The sequence below is a fragment of the Carcharhinus amblyrhynchos genome, chromosome 6 (genome assembly GCF_965287045.1).
Source record: "Carcharhinus amblyrhynchos chromosome 6, sCarAmb.v2.hapA, whole genome shotgun sequence".
In the NCBI taxonomy this organism is placed as follows: Eukaryota; Metazoa; Chordata; class Chondrichthyes; order Carcharhiniformes; family Carcharhinidae; genus Carcharhinus; species Carcharhinus amblyrhynchos.
Genome location: NC_137329.1, coordinates 49,307,242 through 49,332,968, shown reverse-complemented (window position 1 = coordinate 49,332,968; position 25,727 = coordinate 49,307,242). Strand labels below are relative to the sequence as shown.

The following is a 25,727-nucleotide window of genomic DNA, read 5'->3' as shown; positions in this document are numbered from 1 at the left end:
CTTATATTTTGTTCCTCAGTTTATTTAATTTAGTTTAATTGTTTAACTCAGAAGAGTTGGAGGCTGCTATGGCACAGTTGTGAGCACCCCTCTTGCGAATCGTAGGATTCTGGGTTCATGCCCCAATTCTAAAGGTCAATGTTGCTGCTTATGAGGGAACACTGCGCTTATAGGTGCTGGCTTCCAGATTAAACGTTAAACTGATGCTTCATCTACCTGTTCTGGTGGATCTGAAAAAGCTCCCATTATAGACTGCACTCCCTTTTTAGCTATTTAAAAAACTTTTTGTTGTAGTTTTGTTTGCACTTCAGTCCCACGCTTCTGATCTACATGCACCTGGCTGGGGAAGGAGGAGGACCTTCTCATGAGCCTGCTCCTGCACCTGTCTATCGCCATCAACAAGTCCAGGGAGCGGGCATTCAAGCCGGACATCTGACCTAACTGTCTGCCCCTCTACTATGGCTACATTTACTGCCATGTGTCCCTGCAGAGGTGTCATGTGGTGTCTATTGGCACCATCAAGACCTTCCACTTCAGGGACTGGGGTACCTTACTGACCCTTCTGATCACATTTTAGTTTGATTTTTAAGTTCAATTTGTGATTTGTTTTTGTTTCCCTTTAAGAGACTGGCGTTTTTACTTTGTCCCTCAGTTTGTTTGATTTAACCAAATTGGTTTATACAAAATAGTTGGAAGCTGAACTCCATTGACACGTCTCCATAACTGAAAATGTTGCCTGCGATGCAAGGCGCGATGGTAACTGAACCCATCACTCAGCCATATCAGGACATGACAAGTGGCAGCATTTGTACCCCTGAGAACTCAATATGCAGTCAAATGAATGCACTCTTGTGCCTTCGTGGGGGTCATGTGGGCCACTGAGGTTCTGCAAGGTGGAAGCACATCTGTCAAGTGGAGTTGGGAGAGGGAAGTGTGGGGAACTGGCCATTATGAAAGAAGAAGGAGTGAGGTTCATTGGAAAGGCACTAACAAATGGGAATGTCCACAGGTGAATGTCCCAAATCCTGAAAAGGCTATGGGTCAGAGCACTGTCAGCATTTCTCATTGCTCACATTTAGTTTCTCTCCTAATGGTTTTCAGATTGAGAAGATGATGGAGCCAATCGAGCTGGCAATGTTATTGATTGCTGTAGAGCAACAGCAATGACTTCAACATGTGGCTGCAAATGGGCAGGAGCAGCTCCTTACAGAGGAGTGGGTGGCAGGGCCTGATCAACTGGGTGCAGGGTCAATCATGGAGGTTGCTCAGAGGAGACATTACCAGCCACAGGTATACCGAAGGAGAAAATCGTGCTTCCAGATGTCAGAGATCCAATGCAGCAGAAGACTGCATTGTCTCAAGGAATGGTAGACACCTGTGCCGGGTAATGCAGGAGTTGGTGCCACAGGGAAGGTCACGCATTCTTTGTGGGCTCTGAAAGTTACAGTTGCACTGAACTTCAATGCCTGCGGCTCATTTCAGGGCCGCTCGGGTAACCTTTGTGGCATCTCCCAGTCTGCTGCGCATAAGGGAGGTGACTGAGGGGCTATTTGTGAGGACTCACCTATACATCAACTCTGACCAGGAGCATGTGAGCCAGGACATCAGAGCCATGGGCTTCACCCTCAGAGCTGGCCTGCCCCAAGTGCAGGGTGTCATAGACTGCATGCCTGTGGCTTTACGCTCCCTTTGGAGCACAGAGCACCATTTATGAATTGAAAGTGATTCCACTCTCCCAACATGCAGATCGTGTGTGACTACTCCATGTGCATAATGTAGGTGTGAGGCCATTTCCCAGGGAGTGCCCATGACACAACATCTCTTAGATCCCAGATGTATTCAAGGAAGACCAGCAGCAGGAGGGATGGCTCCTCAGGACAAAGGGTACCCCACTCAGGAGGTGGCTGATGCTGCCAGTGCGGATGCCCCAAATACTTACTGAAACTTGATACAACGAGACTCGTGCATCTACACATATGCTCTGGTTCAGCAGGTGCTCGGCCTCCTAAAGATGCAGTTCCAATGCCTGGGCCAGTCCGGGGGAGCCCTATAGGGCAGCTCCAGAGGATGTCCTGCATCACCATGGTGCTCTGCGCTCTGCAAAACCTGGAACTGCAAAGGGGCAAGGTGGTGGATGAAGAGGAGATGGAGGAGCAGGTATGGAGGGAGTCAAGGAGGGCAGTGAGGGGCAACCTGCAGAGGAGAAGATGGAGGAAGGACCTTGGGCTGTGGATGCCCTTATTGCCTCCTGCTTTGGGGACTAGTGGGACCAGGTGGCCAGATTTGTTTTTCTGTGGGGTATGAGACTATTAGACTCATAGAGACATCTTTTTGATCACTCCTTTCATGGGCAGGGTACACAAATGGTGTGGCTGAACAATGCAGGTGAGTGATGATGACTTGCAGTGAGGACTGAGCAATCCTATGCTTCTCTCTAGTGAATGTCTGACTCCTGCCTGACAGACAGCTGAGCGTGAGCTGCCACTGAACAGGGTAATCTGGGGGCGATGAGATGTTGAATGACACATCTCAGCTGCCACTGAGTCCTCCAAGGTCAGGAGTCTCAACGTATTTCTCCACCTACGGAGGAGGTGGATAGACTCTCACAAACTTTCAGCCAATGGTTTCCTCATGATGAAAGAATGCTGGTAGATATAAGAAGCCTGAGCATTGCTCAAGGAAGAGAAGGGGGTGGGGGGTGTCAGTGCAAGGATCATCTTGGTATTACAGCATCATCACAGTGGGAGAGGTCAGAACGATTGAGCTTCCATCGTCTTAACACAAATGGAAAATGCATCATTGTGCACCAAAATTAATTTGCTCCTATACAGCCCTTTTCTATCTTTCTCCAATCCCAAGTGGATAACTTCACATCTCCCCATATGGAACCGGACATCCCATTCTTCTACCCTCTTGCTAAATCCATCTCAGTCACCTTGTAATTTCTTGTTGCCATCCACATTATTATAGTGCTTTCTAAATCAATATCATCTGAAAACGTAGATGCACATCGCAATTGCTTTAGCCATATCGAGAGAGACAGATAATGTGTATATTGTACAGGGCACTTTGGAGTATGTTACAACATTAAAGGCATTAAAGTGCAAAAGGTTGACATCAGATCTACACTTCCAGCTTTCTTAATGATACCTTGAAAATAGTCCTGGGCAAAGCCCCAAAATCCAGATAATGCTGCTGGCTGATGTTGTATTCTACTCTGTGGAAACTTAGGCCCCAGTTGCTGTCCATAAGCTCTCTCAAATGTCTTTACATTGAATTAAGAGCACATAAACAGGCCATTTGACCTACATAGTCTGTGCCAAGAATCCTTCCTTCCAACGAACCATTTTTGCATATTGTTTCATTTATTTCTCTCTCGTGTATTTATCCTGCTTCCCCTTAAGGGTATCAATCGTATTCTCCTCAATAATCCATGCGGTAGTAAGTTTCATATTTTTTTCTCCTGAATTCTTTTATGAGAATTAGTGACAATTGTATATCTATGGCCCCTAATCTTGGACTCCTAACAAGTGAAAATCTTTAGTCTATCAAATCCCTTCATAATTTTAAAATCCTCCATCAGATCATTCCTCAACCTACTCTTTCTGAGGGAAAATGGGCCCAGCCTGTCAGTCTTTCCTGGTAGTTGTAACCTCTCAAGTTCTAGTATCATCATTATAAATTTTTTAAACACCTTTGCAAATGCTTTTCTAGGCTTTGTTGTAACATAGAGACCAGAATTTAACAGTACTTTTAACTGAGATCTATTGTAAGTTCTTAAACAGGTTTAACATAATTCTCCTGCTTTTCAATTTGGTTTCTCTAGAAAGGAATTACCATACCATGTTAATTTTATGGCCTTGTTAATATGTGTTTTTAGTTTTAATAAATTTTACAATTGTACTTCTGGATTCATTTCCTTCACAACTCCATTTAGACTGAACTTCAAAGGAGTATGAGCCCTCTTTATTACTCCTATCAAAATGCACCATCTCAGATCTATCTATATTAATATATATTCCCCACTTAAATATTAGTTTATTAATTTATTTCTCAGCATTAACTATAACTCTCAATTGTCCTGCAAATGTTATAATTGTACTTAATTTTCTGAATCCAAATTGTTTGTATATAGTGAACAGCAATGGTGCCAGCTCAAAATTGTCACCACTTTTCTAATATGAGCAATTTGCTCCAACCTACAATGTCTGCTTCACTGTTTTGTAGCTAGCTTTCTATCTGTTGTACTAACACTGGCATCCCCTGACTTCATATTTTCTGATCTTAAGTTATGATTCTTGAATGAAAATCCTTTTTAGCTTACCCAGATATTTAACTGCAGATTTGGCGACAATGCTTAGTTCCAGACAGGACAACCCTCCAAGATTGTTCACAACCAACACAATATGATCTCCTGGAGGTGGAGAATAAAATTAAAGTAAGTAATTAGAATTAGTAACCAACACATTATTAAATTTTTCCACCATGATCCAGTCAGGGGCACCAATTTGAAAGTACTATATCACCACAATGCGTGGGACTGTAATCTCACATTTCAGAACTAAGGTATTGATTCTCTATGTTTCTCAGCCAACACCCAATAATTAGATGCTAGATGCTAACCTTATTTCCGGTCTCAACTGTCCAGTACCCTCTTGAAGCTTTGATCGAAAAGAAATGCTTTCGAAAAGATCTGTGTCCCAAGCAATTAGGAAAGATCTATTCTAGCATTTGTGCAGTGGTCAGAAATGCATGTGACTTCTAAAAATAATCTAACACACAGTGAACACAGCATACTGGGAGATCTCTTGACACTGGAATGTTGTTCTTGGAATGCTGTTGGGATAGTTTCCTTTAACAGTATGTAACGGAACCTACGAGGGAGCGAGTTAACTTAGATCTGGTACTGTGTAACAAGGAAGGTAGAATTAGGGATCTTCTTGTGAGGGATCCTCTTGGGATGAGTGATCATAGTATGGTTGAATTTCTGATGCAGATGGAGGATGAGATAGTAGGGTCCCGACCCTGTGTCCTCTGTTTGAACAGACGGGAGTATAATAAGATGAGGGCGGAATTGGCGAATGTAGATTGGGGGTGAAGATTGGTTGGTAGGACAGCTGAGGAACAGTGGAGGATTTTTAAGGAAATCTTTTTCGGTACTCAGCAGAAATATATTCCAATAGTAAAGAAGGACTATAAGAGAAGGGATAACCAGCCGCGGTTATCGAAGGAAATATAGGAGAGTATTAAATTAAAAGCCGATGCGTACAGAGTGGCTAAAAATAGTGGGGGATTAGAAGATTGGGAAAGATTTAAAAAACAACAAAGAATGAGTAAGAGAGTGATAAAGAAAGGAAAGATAAAGTATGAAGCTAAACTAGCTCTAAATATAAAAAACTATAGTAAAAGTTTTTACAAATATATAAAGAAGAGACTGGCAAGAGTGAATATTGGACCCTTGGAGGACGAGAGGGGGATTTAGTGGTGAGTAACGAGGAAATGGCTGAGGCTTCAAATAAGTTTTTTCTGTCGGTCTTCATGGAGGAGGACACAAATAGCTTACCGAATATTAAAGATAGAGGAATGGTAGGAGATGAGGTCCTTAATGCAATTACAGTCATTAGAGAGGTAGTGCTTGCTAGACTAACAGGACTGAAGGTGGACAAATCCCCGGGGCCAGATGGAATGCATCCCAAGGTTCTAAAAGAAATGGCAGAAGTAATAGCGGATGCCTTAGTAATTATTTATCAAAATTCGCTGGATTCTGGGGAAGTGCTGGAGGATTGGAAAACGCTAATGTTATGCCACTGTTTAAAAAAGGTAGCAGACGAAAGGCAGGGAATTATAGGCCGGTTAGCTTAACGTCCGTAGTTGGAAAAATGCTAGAATCCATCACCGAAGAAGAAATATCAAGACACCTAGAAGAGAACGGTTTGATCAAGCAGACGCAGCATGGATCGTGAAGGGGAAGTCATGTTTAACGAATTTATTGGATTTCTATGAGGATGTGACTAGTGCGGTAGACAGAGGGGAACCGGTGGATGTGGTGTTTTTAGATTTCCAGAAGGCGTTCCATTAGGTGCCTCACAAAAGGTTGCTGCAGAAGGTTAGGGTACATGGAGTTGGTGGTAAAGTGTTAGCGTGGATTGAGAATTGTTATCTAACAGGAAGCAGAGAGTTGGAATCAATGGATGCTTTTCTGGTTGGCAGTTGGTGATGAGTGGAGTGTCGCAGGGATCGGCGCTGGGGCCTCAACTGTTTACCGTTTACATAGACGATCTGGAGGAGGGGGCTGAGTGTAGGGTAACAAAATTTGCTGATGACACGAAGATGAGTGGAAAAGCAAATTGCGTGGAGGGAGCGGAAAGTCTGCAGACAGATCTGAATAGGCTAAGTGAGTGGGTGAGGACCTGGCAGATGGAGTATAACATTAGCAAATGTGAGATTATCCGCTTTGGTAGAAATAATAGTAGGAGGGAATTATTATTTAAATGGTGAAAAACTGCAGCATGCTACAGTGCAGAGGGACCTGGGGGTCCTTGTGCATGAATCGCAAAAACTCAAGTCTGTTGGTGCAGCAGGTGATCAAGAAGGCAAATGGACTGTTGGCCTTTAAAGCGAGGGGGATAGAATATAAAAGCAGGGAGGTCTCACTGCAACTGTACAGGGCACTGGTGAGGCCACAACTGGAGTACTGTGTGCAGTTTTGGTCCCCTTATTTGTGAAAGGATATATTGGCCTTGGAGGGAGTACAGAGAAGGTTCACCAGGCTGATACTGGAGATGAGGGGGTTAGCTTATGAGGAGACATTGAATAGACTGGGCCTGTACTCGTTAGAGTTTAGAAGGCTGAGGGGGGGATCTTATTGAGACATATAAGATAATGAAAGAGCTAGATAGGGTGGAGGTAGAGAGAGTCTTCCTGCTTAGAAAGGAAAACAGAACTAGAGGGCACAGTCTCAAAATAAAGGGGGGGGGGGGGGTGCAGTTTAGAACGGAGATGAGGAGGAACTTCTTCACTCAAAGGGTGGTGGATCTCTGGAATTCTCTACCTATTGAAGTGGTGGAGGCTACCTTGTTGAATACATTTAAGTCACAGGTAGATAGATTTCTGATAGACAAGGGAATTTAGGGTTATGGGGAGAAAGTGGGAAAGTGGAACTGATCCACTTCAGATCAGCCATGATCTTATTGAATAGTGGGGCAGGCTCGAAGGGCTAGATGGCCTACTCCTGCTTCTATTTCTTATGTTCTTACGCCCCTCCCAGCCCTCTCATGGACATTGCAACCTCCCCCCTCCCCCCCCGGCTCCCCAACTGCTGCCTTGGACATTCCCACCCCTAACTAGCTGATCGCCATCCCGGCTGGTCAGCAACTACCCCCCGCCCCCCCCACTCTACTAAGTTCCCTGCTTCCCTGCCCACGGAGCTCGCCAAGCCTCCTCCCATCATGCTCCCCCCATTTGTCAGGTCCCACTTCATTGTCACTGCCAGGGTGCTAGGCAGACAGTGCTAGATTGACACTAACCCATGGGCACCATCTGGCCCTGCCCCTGACCACAGAGGGGCTTCAATGGTCTCTGGTCCCACTGGCGAGGCCATAACACCTGGTCCTGTTGGTGGAGATCATCTGTGATTCTCAATGGACAGGGTGTTAAGACAATAGCATCTGGGACTCATTAATGACGTGTAAATCATTGTCAGTAAGATCACAAGAAGCAAGAGACCAGGTGCAAACCCGATTTTTTTTTTGCCTCTCACCCTCATCGTTGTGGCCCGCCACACCGATCAACCTACAACTTTCATTCTGGGCTGTGAGTGTACTGTTTTTTTAAAAAAGTCACAGGTCAAGAATTAGATGTCCAGCATGGTTCTCTGGTGAGAAAATAATTACTTTGCTTGCTGTGGCTAGGCCAGAAAATTCTACTTATTGCTTGAAAACCTGGGAGAAGAATGCTTTGAACCTTTGATACGTTTTTTAGGTTGCAAAAGAAAAACTCTCTCCTTTGTGTTACATGCCGACCAGAATGAGTTAACTTTCTCAACAGAATAACATCTATATCTCTGAAAGTCTGTGAAGTTGCCACAACCAAAAATTATCAAAGACATTGGGGGCAATTCTCCCATCGCGACCCACAAATTTTCTGGCGGGTCGGGTTGAGAGATGCACGTGCCAGCCATTTCATGGGATTCGCGTATGTGTTCCCGATGCATGTGTGTCTCCCAGAGCCAGAGAACAATTAAAGTCGGAGCCGTGCTGGAAAACGGTAGGAAGTGAGGTAAGTGATTTAAATCTTTGTTAAATGAATCTTAAATCTATCTTAGATCTTACATTGAGCCCGGCAAATCTTTCACTTCAACAGGGTTTAGAATAGCTCCCAACATTCAGGGAACTAGCGGGAGACTCTGCCAGAGTGAAGTGGGGGGGCAATCAGGGCTCCCCAGGGGGTCGAGTGGCAGGGGAATGATGCCCGCTGGGCATGGGCACTTTGGCAGTGCCAGCCTGTGCCCCCAGCACTGCCCAAGGGGCAAAGTGTGCATGCCCAGGAGGAACATAAGAAATAGGAATAGGCCATCTAGCCCTTTGAGCCTGCTCCACCATTCAATAAGATCATGGTTGATCTGAAGTGGATCAGTTCCACTTTCCCGCTTTCTCCCCATAACCCTTAATTTCCTTGTCTATCAGAAATCTATCTACCCGTGACTTAAATATATTAAACGAGGTAGCCTCCACCACTTCAATAGGCAGAGGATTCCAGAGATTCACTAACCTTTGAGTGAAGTTCCTCCTCAACTCCGTTCTAAACTGCCTTATTTTCCCCCTTATTTTGAGGCTGTGCCCTCTAGTTCTGTTTTCCTTTCTAAGCGGAAAAGATCTCTCTAACCTCTACCCTATCTAGCCCCTTCATTATCTTGTAAGTCTCTATAAGATCCCCTTTCAGTCTTCTAAACTCTAACGAGTACAGGCCCAGCGTATCTCTCCTCATAAGCTAACCCCCTCATCTCCGGTAATCGGCCTGGTGAACCTTCTCTGTACTCCCTCCAAGGCCAATATGTCCTTTTGCAAATAAGGGGACCAAAACTGCACACAGTACTCCAGTTGTGGCCTCGCCAGTGTCTTGTACAGTTGCAGCAAGACCTCCCTGCTTTTATATTCTATCCCCCTCGCTATAAATGCCAACATTCCATTTGCCTTTTTGATCACCTGCTGCACCTGCAGACTGAGTTTTTGCGATTCGTGCACAAGGACCCCCAGGTCCCTCTGCACTGTAGCATGCTGCAGCTTTTCACCCTTTAAATAATATTTCCTCCTATTATTTCTTCCAAAGTGGATAACCTCACAGTTGCTAATGTTATACTCCATCTGTCAGGTCCTCGCCCAATCACTCAGCCTATCCAGATCTCTCTGCAGACTTTCCGCGCCCTCCACGCAGTTTGCTTTTCCACTCATCTTTGTGTCATCAGCAAATTTTGTTACCCTACACTCAGGTATTGCAGCTGGCCTGGGAATTGTTGTGGGGGCCACAATTGGGCTGTGGAGGGTGGGGGGGAGCTGCTGGAGGGACAGTCTTGTAGTGGTGCTGGGCTGGCCAGTGATTGAGGTGGCAGCAAATAGGGAGACTGACAGCAGGCCACACTGCTTGTGTGGAGTTCTGGAGCTGTCAGACTCTGATATTCACAAAGTGGGGAGATTCAGGTCTTAAGTTACACTGAAAAAACAGTCATGATCTAGGCCAGTTTTCTCACCAATTCAGCACTTTTGGGAGAATCGCCCCCATTATTTCATCAAAGGTCCATCTGAAAGGACTTCCAGATTAATTGTGGCCAGAATTCTTTTACATCAACAGCAACAAGACCTCATTAAACTTTAGCCTATAAAAGAAATTGTCCCATAACCCAGCCTCTCCAGATACTCTGTTTTGTCCTGTTCTGTGTTTGTAGGTGGTCAGATATCGATTTTAAAAAGGTGGGTGGGGTGTGGGGGGAAATCATTATACTTACAAATAATAAATTGCAATTTGATTTTTTTAACAAAAGTTTGTTTTATACTAAACCAATTATTCTATGTTTATTGAAAGTTGCTTGGTTAACGTCATTTTATGTTGAGTACAGTAGCAACAAAGATAAATAATTGGCCACTCTGGTTAATGAATAAAACATTTATATCTGTTATTATGACCTGTGAAGAAGTGGGGCTAGAATTAATTGTGCATTTCTTCCACTGCACTCAATGCTTACCAGCTTTCACACTCAGATGGGACTCATTAGAAGGATTTGTCATGTGATCAATTATTTTTTGTATCACTTCATCAGCTGAAATCATCTGGAGCAAAAACAGATAATCAGCCGTGCAATTAGTAACATCGGATTCCTTTTTTGTAAACAAATGTCAATTTTACATAGTAGGTATTTAACTTATTTGGCAGAAAATGCATCCCAAATAAAAACTGACAAGTAAACTTGCAACAAGCTATAGTGGAAGATGTGTGGCCTAAAATATGCTGAAAAAGATGATATGAGAAGAAATTTATGGGAGAATTTTTATGGTCCTGTGGTAGTGGGCTTCAAAGTGCAATGATGAGGTGGCTGATAAGATAGGAAGGAACCATGAATGGAAGACTCCCCAACACATTTATGCTGCCAGTGAATTTTCCAGAGATGGGAAGGAATGTCAAGACCATGGCAGAAACAACCAATTTACCTACTTATGGCCACAATTAGAGGTGATTTTCAGCTTCACTCTCATTTTGCCAGCAATGGAGCAGCAGTCTCTCTGTGTCAATCATCCCTGACAGAGTGAGCCATGGGCATCAAAGGACACACTAGTGATCCCAAAGAATCACTGTGACAGCGTTTACCTTCCGATCCAATGGGCCAAGCACATTCCCAATCTCTTAAATATTTATTAATTTTGACAGCTTCAAGGGTGCTTAGATTTTGAGGCCCTTTCACAGCTTCATACCTGTTGAAGCAACATCCACCTGTCCCAATCAGATGTCAAAACTTTGGAGCTACTGGTACTGATTGGATTAGCAGCATCAAGAGCTGCCCTTCTGATAAATTGTTCTGCCAGTCAGGCTCCTGGCAAATGGAGGCAGAAGATATTTTTAGATCTGGCTGTCGATTTCTCCGAGCCTGTAGGAAAATAGTACCCTTGGGAAGGAGAAAGTGGAGTGTTGCAGGGCATGAATTTCAGAAAATAGGAATGGTCTGCCATCAATAATGGGAGCAAAGGAAGGAAGGATTCACAAAAGGTCAGAATTAGAGAATAAAAGAGTCCAAGTGGAAATATAAGGCTGGAAAAAATTGCACATTGTGCACAGTGGCTTGCCATAATCATGTGACCTCTGATATTTTATGTAAATAAAATTTTGGGCAGTAGTTATCTGCTACATAACATGAAATGTAGGGCCTGATTTTACCATTGCGTCGTGCCTGTTATCAGACACACAAGTCAGGCATGAGGCGATTAGTGCAATCTGCACCCGCATCTGTGCAGATGCCCACTTTACCACTATCTGAAACGGGCGTGATGTCAATTTAAATGCATTTAAATTGACTTAATGAGCTGGACACCCAATCTTACCTGCATTTCCCTTTTACCATCGTGTTTGCCTGTCCAGATTTGGCGCAAAACAGACATGCTCGGCAAAGCTCTGTTTCGGGTGCCCCAGCTTCTGAACAGATAAGTTCAGAGCTTCCGGCAGCTCTCCAACTCAGATCGGTGGTCGGGGCTGATCATTCTCTGATGGGGGCGGGGGGGGGGGGGGGGGGGGGAGGCGGTGTCTGCTCCCACTCTGTAGGCGATTGGTCTGGGTGGGGGGGGAGGTGTTGGTGGATAAGGGAGACTGTTTCGTTGTGGGAGTGGGGCGATATCTGTGAGGGCCATCGCTCTGGGCCACTTTATCCAATTTTTGCAGCCCAGGTGTGATGTGACAAGGGAGCATTTTTCAATTTTTTGCCCACTGCACATGCACAATTGAAGGCTCTGATTGGAACAGCAGCGTTTCAAGTGCAATAAGCCCCACCCACAGCACGATTCAGACTCGTGGCTTTTTTTTTTCAGGCTGAGTGCGAACGGGGGATCCCCAGAACAGCTTTCCAAGTCAGATCTGAATTGTGCCCAGATTCAACACTTGGAATCAAAATTGTAAAATTGCCCCCATAATGTCTGAAGTTTGCAGCTGAGATTCAATAGCTTTTGACAGCTGAGGCCGAGCAAATGTAAAAAGCAGTAGAGAATAATTCAAATTACAGTCTGCAACTTTGTATAAGTCAGAGACAGTTGGGTGAGTTATTTTGGCTTAGAATTTCCAGCAGCCAGCATCTGCCCTATGTGCATGAAGGGAAATTTAAGGGGAAGTTGGCAACTCTTCCAATCTATGTGGAAAAATTATAAGATTGCCAAAGATTCGATCAAAAAGCTTCAACAAATAAGAGTAGCAACTCCCTTTTCAGTGATGGAGGAGTGTTAAAAGCTGTATTGCACCCAAGACCAGAATAAGGAGCAGAAAAACCAAACAAGTGAAATTTTGGAGACCTCAAAGACCCATTTTGAATCCTGTGCTAAAGCCATTGTGAATGTTACATGTTTAACATTAGAGCTCAGGAATATTGATCAGTTTATGACTGCACTGAAATGTCTTGCTGAATCTTGTATATTGCAGATGAGATGGAGATCAATCAAAGGTTCACGGACTTTGAGAGGGAAGTTCCAATCCCGCAGCAAGCAGTTTGTGAAAACAGCACTGAAGCTGTAAATCTAAAGGTGATGAAACATGGATGAAGACTTCAGTAGCGTCTGCAGTTTGATCTCCCCAATGTTCAGGTGATAGAAATTGTAACACATCCAAGTTTTGATGTCAGGCAGCCTGTTTCACAGCAGACAGCTGGTTATTTAAGTAAGTGTGGTGGTGGAATGATAGAATTGGCAGTCATCAGAACATACAAAATTGTTCACCCAGTTCCTGCAAATTATGACCTGCAACTTCCTCAACGGCAATCAGCATTGAATTCAAGGCCCACTTACACACCAGCACAGGTATCTAAGCTATTAAGTGCAGTAACACAAAGTAAGTATTACAATATACTGTATTATCTCAGCTGTAATGAGAGAAATATTTTGACAATATCCTTTTAATTTTTCATTTCTTTTATTTATCTCTTGTATTTCATTGTTTAAAAGTCTCTTACATTTATCCGCTCGATACCAGCTTCTCCATGGATACCTAAACAAACAATAGATCTCATCTCAAAATAATGTAGTTGTTATTGTTTATTTTCAAATGTTTACCCGCCTCTGAAAAAGCTGACACTTGTTTGAGCAGGATTCCATTGCATCTATTCATTTTCTGGTACCGTGCTCATGTGAGCATTTTTCGTAGGCCTAGCTATATAGTACTTAAAAAGTGCTATGGCTGAAATTAAGCTGAAGGAGCTGCCAACCTCCTGGTCTTAATAACATTATGATCCTTAGGGAGAGCAATAAACCAAAATAACCAAATTTACCAAATTAAGAGAATAACAACATGATTCCACATTTTGTAACTTTTACTTTAGTATGAATTAGATCCAACACAAACACGAATGAACAAAGTAGCAAATACTACAGAAAAGAGGTAAATTTCACTTTAAGTTTTTGTTGCTATGAAGATATGTCTTGAACAACAACTAGCATCTGCATCTCTCCTGACAGCCATGTGACACGAAGTAGCTTTTGAATTTCATAATATATTGTACTTTATTCATATAGGGTAGCTCAGGAGTGCTATCTGACAACAGTTTTACCTTTGAGTTATGCAGTGACAATTATCATCATCAAGGCACACTTCTGTTAACCCTTCCTCCCTGAAATTACGACCATCTGATAGTGTATCTTCACAGCATTCCTTTTCAACTGACCAACCATTAATATCATGGTTCATTGTTTGGCTACTTCTGGGAAAATACACAGCTCTTGAGCATCTTTAAGCTTTTCAGGTTTTAGACCTTTTTAACGAACTCAAACAGTCTTTCCAAGAAGTCCTTTTCTGCTTAAACTGAAAAAATGGTTTCTTCATGACAGAGATTTGCTTGTTTTCCTTACAAGAATTGGGTGTGTTCTTCTTGTCATCTTTGTTGGATTTCTCTTTGTACCTATATCTATGTGCTGATCACCTTCATCCTCCAACTTCTAGGCTTTTAGCTCTTCTTTGTATCTGCCAGCTATACAGCTTCTTTCTTACTTCCTGTTGTTACTGGTTCCAGGTCATGAAGGCACAAGGACCAAGATTACTTATTATCCAAGAAAATTACAATTGTTCCCTTTATAATTGAAGTAAACTCTTAAATATGTTTCAAAAATTATTTTTAAAAAATTCCACAGACCTTCAAAACAAATTATAAATTTTCCTTACTGTGCTGAAAATTTGATCCATATTGACCCAGACAGTCAAAGGTATATATAAGGCAATAAATTTGAACCAAAAATGTGGTTTGTGGAGGATGTAAGTTGTAAGGTCAGCACTGAATTTTGCAAATTTAAATGTACAAAAGCGTGGATAAAGACTTTAGCTGCATTTGCAGTTTCATAGAATCCTACAATGCAGAAGGAGGCCATTTGGCCTATCGAGTCTGCACCGACCACAATCCCACCCAGGCCCTATCCCCGTATGTAGTCTCACAACACCAGGTTAAAGTCCAACAGGTTTATTTGGTAGCACAAAATTAACCTGGTGTTGTGAGGCTACTTATTGTGCCTACCCCAGTCCAACGCCAGCATCTCCACATCATGGTTACCTGCATAACCTCATGCTTTTTCCCTAGCTAGTCCCTCTGACACTAAGAGGCAATTTCTTAACATGACCAATCCACATAACGTGCACATCTTTGGACTGTGGGTGAAAACCGGAGCACTTGGAGGAAAGTCATGCAGACACAGGGAAAAAGTACAAACTCCACACAGATAGTGACCCAATCCAGGAACCAAACCTGGCTCCCTGATGCAGTGAGGCAGCAGTGCCTGCCACTGTGCCACCATTTGGTTTCCCCAGTGTTCATCTGATGAAAACTGCAACTTTCTAGTCTTGATATTCGATGACGTTTAGAAGGATGGCGGGGGGTGGTGGGGGGGAATCTCATTGAAACTTACAGAATACTGAAATGACTGGATAGAGTGGATGTGAGAAAGATGTCTCCATCAGTAGGTGAGAGTAGGATTCGAGGACACAGTCTCAGAATAAAGGTTCAACCCTTTAGAACCAAAATGAGGAGGAATTTCAACAGCCAGAAGGTGGTGAATCTATGGAATTCATTGCCACAAATGGCTGTGGAGGCCAGGTCATTGAGTATATTTAAGACAGAGATAGACAGGTTCTTGATTGCTAAGGGGATCAAAGGTTACAGGGAAAAGGCGGGAGAATGGGGTTGAGAATCTTATCAGCTATGATTGAATGGTGGAGCTGACTCGATGGGCCAAATGGCCTAATTCTGCTTCTATATCTTATGGTCTTATAACTCACTGTAAGAAGTTGCTGTCCATTGAGAATAAACAGGATATCCTGCAGATTTTACATACTGTGGTCATAGTGCACCAGCGGTGAAAAGTTGGTACATTTAGAGTTTGATTGTGAAACTACCAATTAACTGGACTTTTTGTACAAGTGAGGTTATGCATCATTTTTATGATTCTGTCTGAAAAAAATCTAGGGAAGTTATGACTAAAGCATCACACTCCTGATTTAAACAGTTGATGAGAAAGAGTCACCAAGGGTCAGAGTACCTAATCTTTGTACTGCTCTTGTAGCCACCGCACTGATCTTTGGTCCTGTTAAACTCCCAGTGAAAGGTAAATCCAAGGATACTGATATATCGTGAGTGCTGTCAAGGGTTAGATAGGTCATTAGGTCTTTTCTTGTTAATAATTTTCTATTAACAATGTAACACAAGTATTACTTAACTTGTCAACCCAAACCTGGACTATGCCCATGCTCTGTTATAGGCTGGCAAGTATGACTTCATTATCTGTAGTTGCGGACAGAGCTGTACATTCAGCGCCTTGATTGTGTTCTGCTATTCAATTATATCTGTGCTGATCTGTGCCTCAATACCATTTACCTGTTTTTGCTTCATTTCAACTTATATTCTTATATTTGCAGACAGACAGAACATGTGCTAAACACATTAAATGACAGCCAGAGTCAATCTGCCTTGTTTAAATTTCAAACAACATTTGCCAATAACTGTGACTGTCATCAACTGATGCATTCTCCATTGTAACACCTCTCCAAATCAGAGTCCATTTGCCAACTAATCAACGCTTTCTTCTCATACAGTATAAATTTGTTGTCTCCCTTAGATTTATATTCTTGCAAGTGCAGGATGAAAAGCTTTGACAAAAATGTCTCTTTTTCAGCAATTACTATACTTACCTAAAAAAAAGCCATCTCAGTATTAAAATTTTCAGTTGGCCCAGCCTCAACAATTCTGAGAAAGAATGTTGCAGATTTTCACTATACATGGTATGAAGATGCACTCTACTCTCCTCCAGAATGGCCACATTCTAATGCCAAGATAATGCCCCTTACCATTGTAAACTCACGAGCAAATGTGTCCATTTCCTGACAGGCATTCATTATCATTGAAAAAGCAGCTGAAATGTTTGAGTCAACCATATCCAGAACTGCACAGGCTCAAGAGGCTGGATTGCACAGTTCCATTTACAGAACATAACATTTACTGAAATATCAGTCAGGTTTTATAATCTGCCTATTGCCTAACCATCAGAGTCAAAACCCCAGCTGAGTCTTCCAGGAAAATGATATTTTTCAATATCTATACAAGTAACACGTGCTCTGCTATTGTACTGCTAACCAGTTACTATACTGTTCTTTAAGCTCTATTCTTTGAACAGCCTCTTACCCAGTCCAAGTTCCAGTTCATCTGCTTCCAGATGGAAGGTTGGCTCAGATCCAGGAATACTGCAGGGTGACAGACAGATTCCCATTGTACCTAAGCAGAAAAATAACAATTTTTGTAATCAAACTAATATATGAGCCGCACTCACCCTGGCCAAAGGAGAACATTACATCACGTTCCCAACTTGTGCCTTGTTGATGGTGGACAGGTTTAAGGAGTCAGGAAATGATTTATTTGGCACAGAATTTCCACTTCTGAACTGCTCTTGTATTAAGTATTTATAAAGTTGATCCAGTTAAGTTTCTCGTCAGTGATAACCTCCAAAATGTTGATGGTGAGGTATTCAATGATGGTAATGCCACTGAATGTCAAGGGAAGATGGTTATGTTTTTCTTGTTGGGTATTGTTATTGTTTGGCACTTGTGTGATATCTATGTAACGTAGCACTTATCAATCCAATCCTGAATGTCATCCAGATCTTGCTGGATATGAAAATGGACAGTTTCAGTATCAGAGGCATTGTGAATGGTGGTGAACATTGTGCAATCTTCAGTGAACATACCCACATCTGACCTCGATGTCTGAGATGTTAAAGGGTTAAGGGATGTTAATGGGTTAACATCTCATGAATCTCCTATGATCTTAGCCATTTGTAAAAAAAGGTGTGCAAGCTGAGCTCCTGCAAAAGTGCAAACGCAGCTGGTTGCTGTAAGATAAAGTGAAGTAAATGATATTATTCTTAGCTTGAAAGCTGTGATTAACTGCATCCTGCTGTTTGGAACAATTTGTGCTGGTGCTCAATGGCCATGATTGTGCTTAAGAGGTATAGAATATAAATATATGTGGAATGTTACTATGAACACAATTTTTGGAAAGTAAATGGAAATTTCAAAATCAAAGTACATAAACTGAAATTTGAAATAACCAATTTGAATTTTGAATAATCCTGGGTTCAAATTTTGTTAAGAAGGGATTTAAACCTTGGAGGGAACCATATGCTCTTTCCTTTGTCTTGAAGAAATCGTGACATCACCACATTGGAATGTGTGTTATTTCTTGTGTTTTTTTCAACTGGCAGAGATTTCACCATAGAACATAGAACAATACAGCACAGTACAGGCCCTTCGGCCCTCAGTGTTGTGCCGAGCTATGTCCAAACCCAAGATCAAGCTATCCCACTCCCTATCATTCTGGTGTGCTCCATGTGCCTGTCCAATAACCGCTTGAAAGTTCCTAAAGTGTCTAACTCCACTATCACAGCAGGCAGTCTATTCTACACCCCAACCACTCTCTGAGTGAAGAATCTACCTCAGACATCCCTCCTATATCTCCCACCATGAACCTTATAATTATGCCTCCTAGTAACAGTTACATCCACACAAGGAAATAGTCTTTGCATGTCCATTCTATCTATCCCCCTTCATTATTGTATAAACCTCTACTAAGTCGCCTCTCATCCTCCTCTGCTCTAAAGAGAAAAGCCCTGCTCCCTTAACCTTTCCTCATAAGACCTACCCTCCAAACCAGGCAGAATCCTGGTAAGTCTGCTCTGACTCTCTCCAATGCTTCCACATCCTTCTTATAGTGACGTGACCAGAACTGAACACAGTATTCCAAATGTGCTCACCAAGGTCCGGTCGATTCCTAATTTGGCAATCAAAAAATTATATACATTGGAGGTTGTAAATTTTACTTTTGTTTTTTAATTTGACAGATTTTGAGACCAAATAATTGATTTGACTCCAAGCTGAATTTTTTTTGTGTTTTGTTTTAAATAGTTGGCTTATGAATAACAAGTCTAGCAGCTTCAAGACTCCAAGATTGTTTATCACAACCTAGTGATAATTGAGACTTGAAGAGTATGGCTCATTCAGATTTTCCCACTGTTAACTTTTAAATTAAAGTGATTGGTTATGCTTAAGCATTACAGTTTCTGACATTTAATTGATAGAATAGATTGAGCACACAAAATAACCAACTTATAAATTCTAAAGCGGTAAATACGTTTAATTTTGACAAATAAAGGGTAATGGAAAGAGAGTCTGTATGGGTTTTGTTAGAACACTCATCAGGAAAATGGCTTTGATCATTGGTGTGGAGATGCTGGCGTTGGAGGAGGCAGAGAGTGGGGGTCAATGGGTGCTATTCAGATTGGCGGTTGGTGACTAGTGGGGTGCCCCAGGGGTCGGTGCTGGGGCCTCAGCTATTTACCATTTATATAGATGATCTGGAGGAGGGAACCGAGTGTAAGATGTCGAAATTTGCTGATGACACCAAGATTGGTGGAACAGCAGATTGTGCGGAGGGTGTGGAGAGTCTACAGAAGGATCTAGATAGGCTGGGCGAATGGGCCAGGAACTGGCAAATGGAATTTAATGTTGGCAAGTGTGAGGTGGTCCACTTTGGTAGGAATAATGGTAGGAAGGACTATTACTTACGTGGCGAAAAACTGCAGCAGGCGACGGTGCAGAGGGACCTCGGGGTCCTTGTGCATGAGTCGCAAAAACCCAGCTTGCAGGTGCAGCAGGTGGTCAGGAAGGCGAATGGGATGCTGGCCTTCATAGCGAGGGGGATTGAATATAAAAGTAGGGAGGTCTTGCTGCAGCTGTATAGGGCATTGGTGAGGCCGCAGCTGGAGTACTGTGTGCAGTTTTGGGCGCCGCACCTGCGCAAGGATATTTTGGCCCTGGAGGGAGTGCAGAGGAGGTTTACTAGGCTGATACCGGAGTTGAGGGGATTGAGCTATGAGGAGAGGCTGAATAAACTAGGCTTGTACTCGTTAGAGTTTAGAAGAATGAGGGGAGATCTCATTGAGACGTATAAGATGATGAATGGGATGGATAGGATAGAGGTGGAGAGACTCTTCCCGCTCAAAAAAGACAGTAGGACTAGGGGGCACAGCCTCAAGATAAAGGGGAGGCGGTTTAGAACGGAGTTGAGGAGGAACTTCTTCACTCAAAGGGTGGTGAATCTCTGGAATTCTCTGCCCGTTGAAGTGGTGGAGGCTGCCTCGCTAAATATTTTTAAGAAGCGGGTTGATGGGTTCTTGATAAGAGAGGGGATTAAGGGTTATGGGGAGAGGGCGGGAAAGTGGAACTGAGCCACAACAGATCAGCCATGATCTTATTGAATGGCGGGGCAGGCTCGAAGGGCTAGATGGCCTACTCCTGCTCCTATTTCTTATGTTCTAAACACAGTAAGAAGTCTGACAACACCAGGCTTAAGTCCAACCGATTTATTTGATAGTAAACTCACAAGCTTTACAGATTACTGATTAGTAATCTGCAAACTGTCTGTGCTTTATGTGCTCTGTCTGAGGCCAGAACTCTTCATTCACCTGACGAAGAGGGGAACCTCAAAAGCTTGTGAGTTTACTATCAAATAAATCGGTTGGACTTAAACCTGGTGTTGTCAGACTTCTTACTTTGATCATTGGTGCACACAACAGAAGTGGAAATCTCTCCTCTTATCATCGTTTCCAGTTTGCGTGAATTGATACACAAAAGACTATCCGAAGTGTTTCTCTCTGAACCATTACCCCACTAATGGACTATCCTAAGTAGTTAACGCTATTTGTACATGCTTCTCTACCTGTAATCCAGTTCCCTACATCTTTTTGCTCTGAACTGCATGTGAGCGTTCACGATTGAAATCTTCACGCCATTACTTTCTGCAGAATTTTATGAGGCACGGTTGAGCTGATTCAATTATGTTTGAATAATATTGGCTGCGTGTCCTGGCCTGCGGTAAAATAATACCTTTTGTGTCTGCCCGTTGAAACATTGATGTTTCACTGAAGTTACCTGACTGATGCCTTGCGAGTCATAAATGGAATCCTGCCTTTCTTTGACCACTGAAGTTGATTTTATTTTGTATATAATCTGTCAAACATTTAAAATAAGTTGCATAAGTTTCATCTTTGACACCTTAAATTGTTCCCATGAATAGTCTAACGAGAAGTGATACTATCTTTTTAAAAAGGAGCAAAAAAAATTACCGCTTATGGGTTGTCAAGAAATATGTTCAAATGCAAGCTTTTGACGATAACTTCCCATCATTGGCTTTTTAAAATGAAAAAAAAAGCTTTTTATTGTTCACCAAGTGGATATTATATGAGCTATTAATTTAAGCTTTCTGCTTTTTTTATGGTTAGCTTTCTGAAGGAACTTGAAGTCACTAATCAAAATAAAACTCTCATTTACAAACCTTCCAACAATGTGTAACTGTTCAGAATGTATAAAGGGTGTGCTTTACCTTCCAAGGATATAAGCTAACAACGAGATCCCAATCCCTCCCTTCCAGTCTGTTTGTCTTTTCTATTTCCAAATTTAGCATCCAAGCTCACTGTTTTCAAGCCCTCCTTTTCTTAGTGTGAAGCTCTTGATACTCAATAATTTGGAATCTGTCCATACTTGAACTGAGCTTTTGATAGTCTGTACTGTAACGTAGCCTGTTGAAGTGACCCATTCTGAAACCACCTCGCCTGACAATGAATAAATTCTGAGTCAGTTTGTTTGCATACCATCTAATTGTTTCAGTCAGAAAGCAATTTAGTCTAGGGAGGTGGTTTGATTGGAGGCTAATCACCAAAATTTGTTAACTTTTATGACTAAAGAGTGTGCAGCCTCGGGTATTGCATGGATGGGGGGAGGAGGAAGGAGCAGTCGTTGATAGTCAGGGTTCAATGCTTAATTTATTGGGACAGTGGAATCCCCACTGTTCTGCAGTTTTGCTGCTTAAGCCATAATGTAGAAGGGATTGGGAACAGTCAGCACCAAGTTGGTATTTCTTTGGCTATTTTCATGCTGGGCAATTGAAGCATATTCTCAGTTTATAATGTAACCATTTGAATGTGAGATAATTTTACAAAGTAATACCTGTTTGTTTTGTGACTTTGCTATACTGAGTAAATGTGATCTGTGGTAATCCTCATATTCAAATGTAATGTATGTAAATGCTAATAAGTTGGGAGTTAATTTTTAGATCTAGTACTAATAAAGAATTGGGATTGCCCCAAACTTGGACCAAGATGGAAAGGACTGTTTCAAGTGCTTCTCCAAACTCCTACGGCAGTTAAAGTCAAAGGACAGAAGCGCTGGATCCATTTGAGTGACTGTAAACTGTGGATGCCAATTTCCACTAATAAATCATGAGGTTCATCTTCACCATCTTCAGCTTTTCGGCTATTTTCTTGGGACAAGGACAACCAGAACAGTGGAAAGGAAGCCTGAAAGATGAACTCACTAATGGATGATTTCACTCTAACACCTTTTTGTACATGTCTTATGAGTATGCTGTAAAGTTTAATGTAAGTGTGTGTTGGGTCTGCTCATACATACCACCATGCTAAAGAAGGGATTCCTCTGTTCCCTATTCCTCTCAACCTCCACGAAACGATAGAATGGATTTTGTATCAAAACAAAACTAAAAACGGAATGAGGGCTGTGTTTGATCCTATAGACTTCATAAAAGTTAACAGACAGGACATCCCTCTATGGGTACCTTCAGGCAAAAATATTGCTCAACTTGTAGAGAGGTGTAATGTAACAAATTCTTTTAAGAACCATTACCAACCCAACTACGATACATCAGACTCCCCACCCCACTTTGTTGTAAAAAAATCAACAAAGAGGATCTATCTGCCTGATAAGAAACGGAACCACATCCATTGGCCGCAGCTATTGCATTCAGCAGTTTAATATTACCTATCCCAGTCAGAAAGAAAAAAAGGTTTCTTGTTCCATTACACAAACTGGGATGTTCATATAGAATGCTGCCTTCTTATCAAAGGGATGTGAATGTTGGGGTTGGGAAGGGAGAAAAATTACATGCCCCAATGACAACAGTTTTCCAGCCAATCCCAGCCTATTAGACGATATGATAGCATACAAAGGCGCCTATTTTGTATGTGGAGAAAGCGCCTATCTTTGGCTTCCCTGGGACTAGTCCGGATCTTGCTATATAGCGTATGTGGTCCCCTATGTCTGACATTATGACTCCCTGCATCTGCACCCCAAGATACATCTGTTAAGATCTAAACTGGCCTATGGGACAGCAAAGGCAGTCCAAGAAGATCAATATGGCATCAGCTCTTGAGAAAATAGCTAATGATACTGCGGATGGATTGGAGGATGTGGACACCGCTATTTCTGAAGTTTCAGCTGAAGTTGTAGCTATATGAATGGTGGCACTCCAAAATCGAATGGCTTTAGATTACATATTGGCAGCAACAGGAGGCACCTGTGCCCTAATAGGCTCTGAGTGCTGTACATACATTCCAGACTCCTCCGACAATATCACTGATTTAGCTGAGCATATTAAAAACACCACTGACAAAATTAGGGCTGAAGGGTAAAACTTTAAGAACTACAATCTTCCTTGCTGGTGGCCTTTTGGTGACCTCTTTGGAAACTGGGGTGATGCTGATGCATCTGGGAGTTATTATCCTGGTAGTTTGCTTACTGCTAGGTTTATTGAAGGGTGTCTGCCAATGCCTAGCATATCATAGAGGACAAGTTCCCCTCTAAAGACGTTAGTGTTATCATGAAATGATAAAAGGAGGGAATGAAATGTTAAGGGGTTAACATCGCATGAACCTCCTATGATCTTGGCCATTTGTAAAAAAGGATGCGCAAGCTGAGCTCCTACAAAAGTACGAATGCAGCTGGTTGCTGTAAGATAAAGTGAAGTAAACAATATTATTCTGAGCTTGAAAGCTGTGATTAACTGCATCCTGCTGTTTGGAACAATTTGTACTGGTATCAGCACATATTCCCTATTCTGAACTGTTAGCCCAGCCTTGCAAATAACAACTCCTTCTTGAGTAAACCAGTTTAGACGGGACTCGGCTGATGCTGTCCTTGTCTGAAGGAGATAACATTCGCTTTATAGGCAAGGGAGCGTCCCAAGGTATATGGGAACGGTTGCTATCTCACACTCGAACCATGGTGGACAAGCAATTTTGATGGCAACCAAAACGGGTTTTCGACATATTTGTGGTTTTACTCACAGCTTGACTTTGTACTTACTCTTGCTGTTGCTAAGCACGTGATCTGGGTGAAGTTATACTGCCTGTACATGACTAATTGCTGTAAAAAGAGTATAAAGGAAGAGACTGCCCCCTGTTTGGAGAGTATTGCTTGGCGAAGCTCAGCACACTGTGCTGAGTTAATGAAGCGATCCTCCAGAAGTTTGTACTTGCTTGAAAATAAAGGACTGGGTTTTCTTATGCGGATCAGTGTCTTGCTCTTGTATAAAGTACGTAAAGGTCCCTGAAAAACAAACCTGACATGTCCAGTCACAAATATGGATTGAATTCCTCTGAATTGACTTCTTAATATTTCCTTCTGTAAGCGCACTGCACAGCAACATTCAACTAGAATACGTTCCATGGTTTGGTTCTGCAATGTGATCACTTACCTAATTTACTTAACGCGATGTTCAGTTTCTCTACAATTTCATCAAGTGGCTTCTTCATTTCAGACATGGCCCCAGCCATCTACCAACAGCAAAGATAAGTCAATAAGTAAAGCACAAGAGCTTAAATTTAGATCTAATTACTCAACAAAGGTTTATTATAATTTTCTTCCTTCTTTTTCTGAAAATATTTGCAGTGCAGTTCCCCAGGTTCCCTCAACACTTTTCCCATTTGTGAACCTAGAGACTTATCAGGGTATTCAACTGTAGAAGGCATCACTTCCAAGCTAATCATTTATACATTTAAGAGTTATTGTCACATTTCTGAACATTAGCTTATTTTCATTGTGGTGGGGAAAAACCACAAAGATGGATACCTGGCATAACATAGCTGCCCGGCACATGAAGGGTTCAAAGACATTAAGCAGGCACTACTTTTAATGCAGAGAACTACTTGAAATTTAAACATACAGGACAGACAGTTATTTGAATTAAACATAGAGGGAACAAATACTGCAGGAAGCCAGGCACCGTAAAAGATAAAGATAGTCCTGGGACAATCGGGTCTGACAGGGAGATTAGCCACAAGTGGGAACAGGAATACATAAATGCAGGAAAACCAATTACTGTATGAATAGACCAAAACTAAGTCATTAATAAAGAGGAAATGTATCCATTCATGGAACAATGCGATATTGAAATGCTCATGTCTGTATCTGTCTATAACGATGTATTAAATGATCGTTCATCTATTTGATTACAACAATGTGTTAATGATGTCCGGTCCATCTATTGTGTAAAAGGTATAAAGATGGACTGTTCCTATTGTATCATTGAGAAAAGATAGCTGCCCAGTACTGTGCAGTGCCAGTGCCTTTTCTCCACGAAGCTTCGTTAAATAAAACTGTATTGTTGCACCTCCAGTCTGACTCCGAAGTGGTAATTTCCCACAATATCATACAGAGAAAGTTATGAAGCTAAATGGCAGTGTTACTTTTAAGTTAACTCTTGTTCACAAAAGAAGTAGGAAAGAGACAGCTGTGTTTTCAAGCTAAACCAGACTAACCAGTCTGATGAAACATTGAAAATCTTCTGGAAACCACACACTCAAGGCTGGTTCCAAATGCTGCTAGTTCAGGTAGGTCAGAGGTAAACTTCCCTGACGTCAATCTGTCCAGCCTTCAAATATGTTCAGATATCAGAGCGGGGAATATCTGAAAAGCTAATTACTTTTGTTCATATTATGATTTGGCTAGGGACCATTAATCTTTAAACAGAAATCTAAACATCTTTTAACCAATAGAATAACCCTACAAGATCTTGACTTTCTAAAATAAAACAAATTTTGTACATAAAAGACTAAACAAGGATTTTAAACTTCACAATATGATTCATAAATAAGCTGTGCACTCAGGCT

General features: G+C 42.0%; 1 protein-coding gene across 1 annotated transcript in view; it reads right to left on the bottom strand.

The window, feature by feature from the left end:
• The window catches only part of LOC145343913 (triokinase/FMN cyclase-like), an 88,041-nt gene that overhangs the window by 44,316 nt on the left and 17,998 nt on the right, over positions 1-25,727 (bottom strand). Inside the window, exons 4-9 of the mRNA XM_080190432.1 lie at positions 24,314-24,392; positions 16,898-16,987; positions 13,193-13,227; positions 10,238-10,322; positions 4,325-4,414; positions 3,905-3,906 (exon numbers count right to left, since the gene is read on the bottom strand). Of these exons, the coding sequence (XP_080046558.1) occupies positions 3,905-3,906; positions 4,325-4,414; positions 10,238-10,322; positions 13,193-13,227; positions 16,898-16,987; positions 24,314-24,392 (381 nt within the window). The remainder of the gene's footprint in view (positions 1-3,904; positions 3,907-4,324; positions 4,415-10,237; positions 10,323-13,192; positions 13,228-16,897; positions 16,988-24,313; positions 24,393-25,727) is intronic.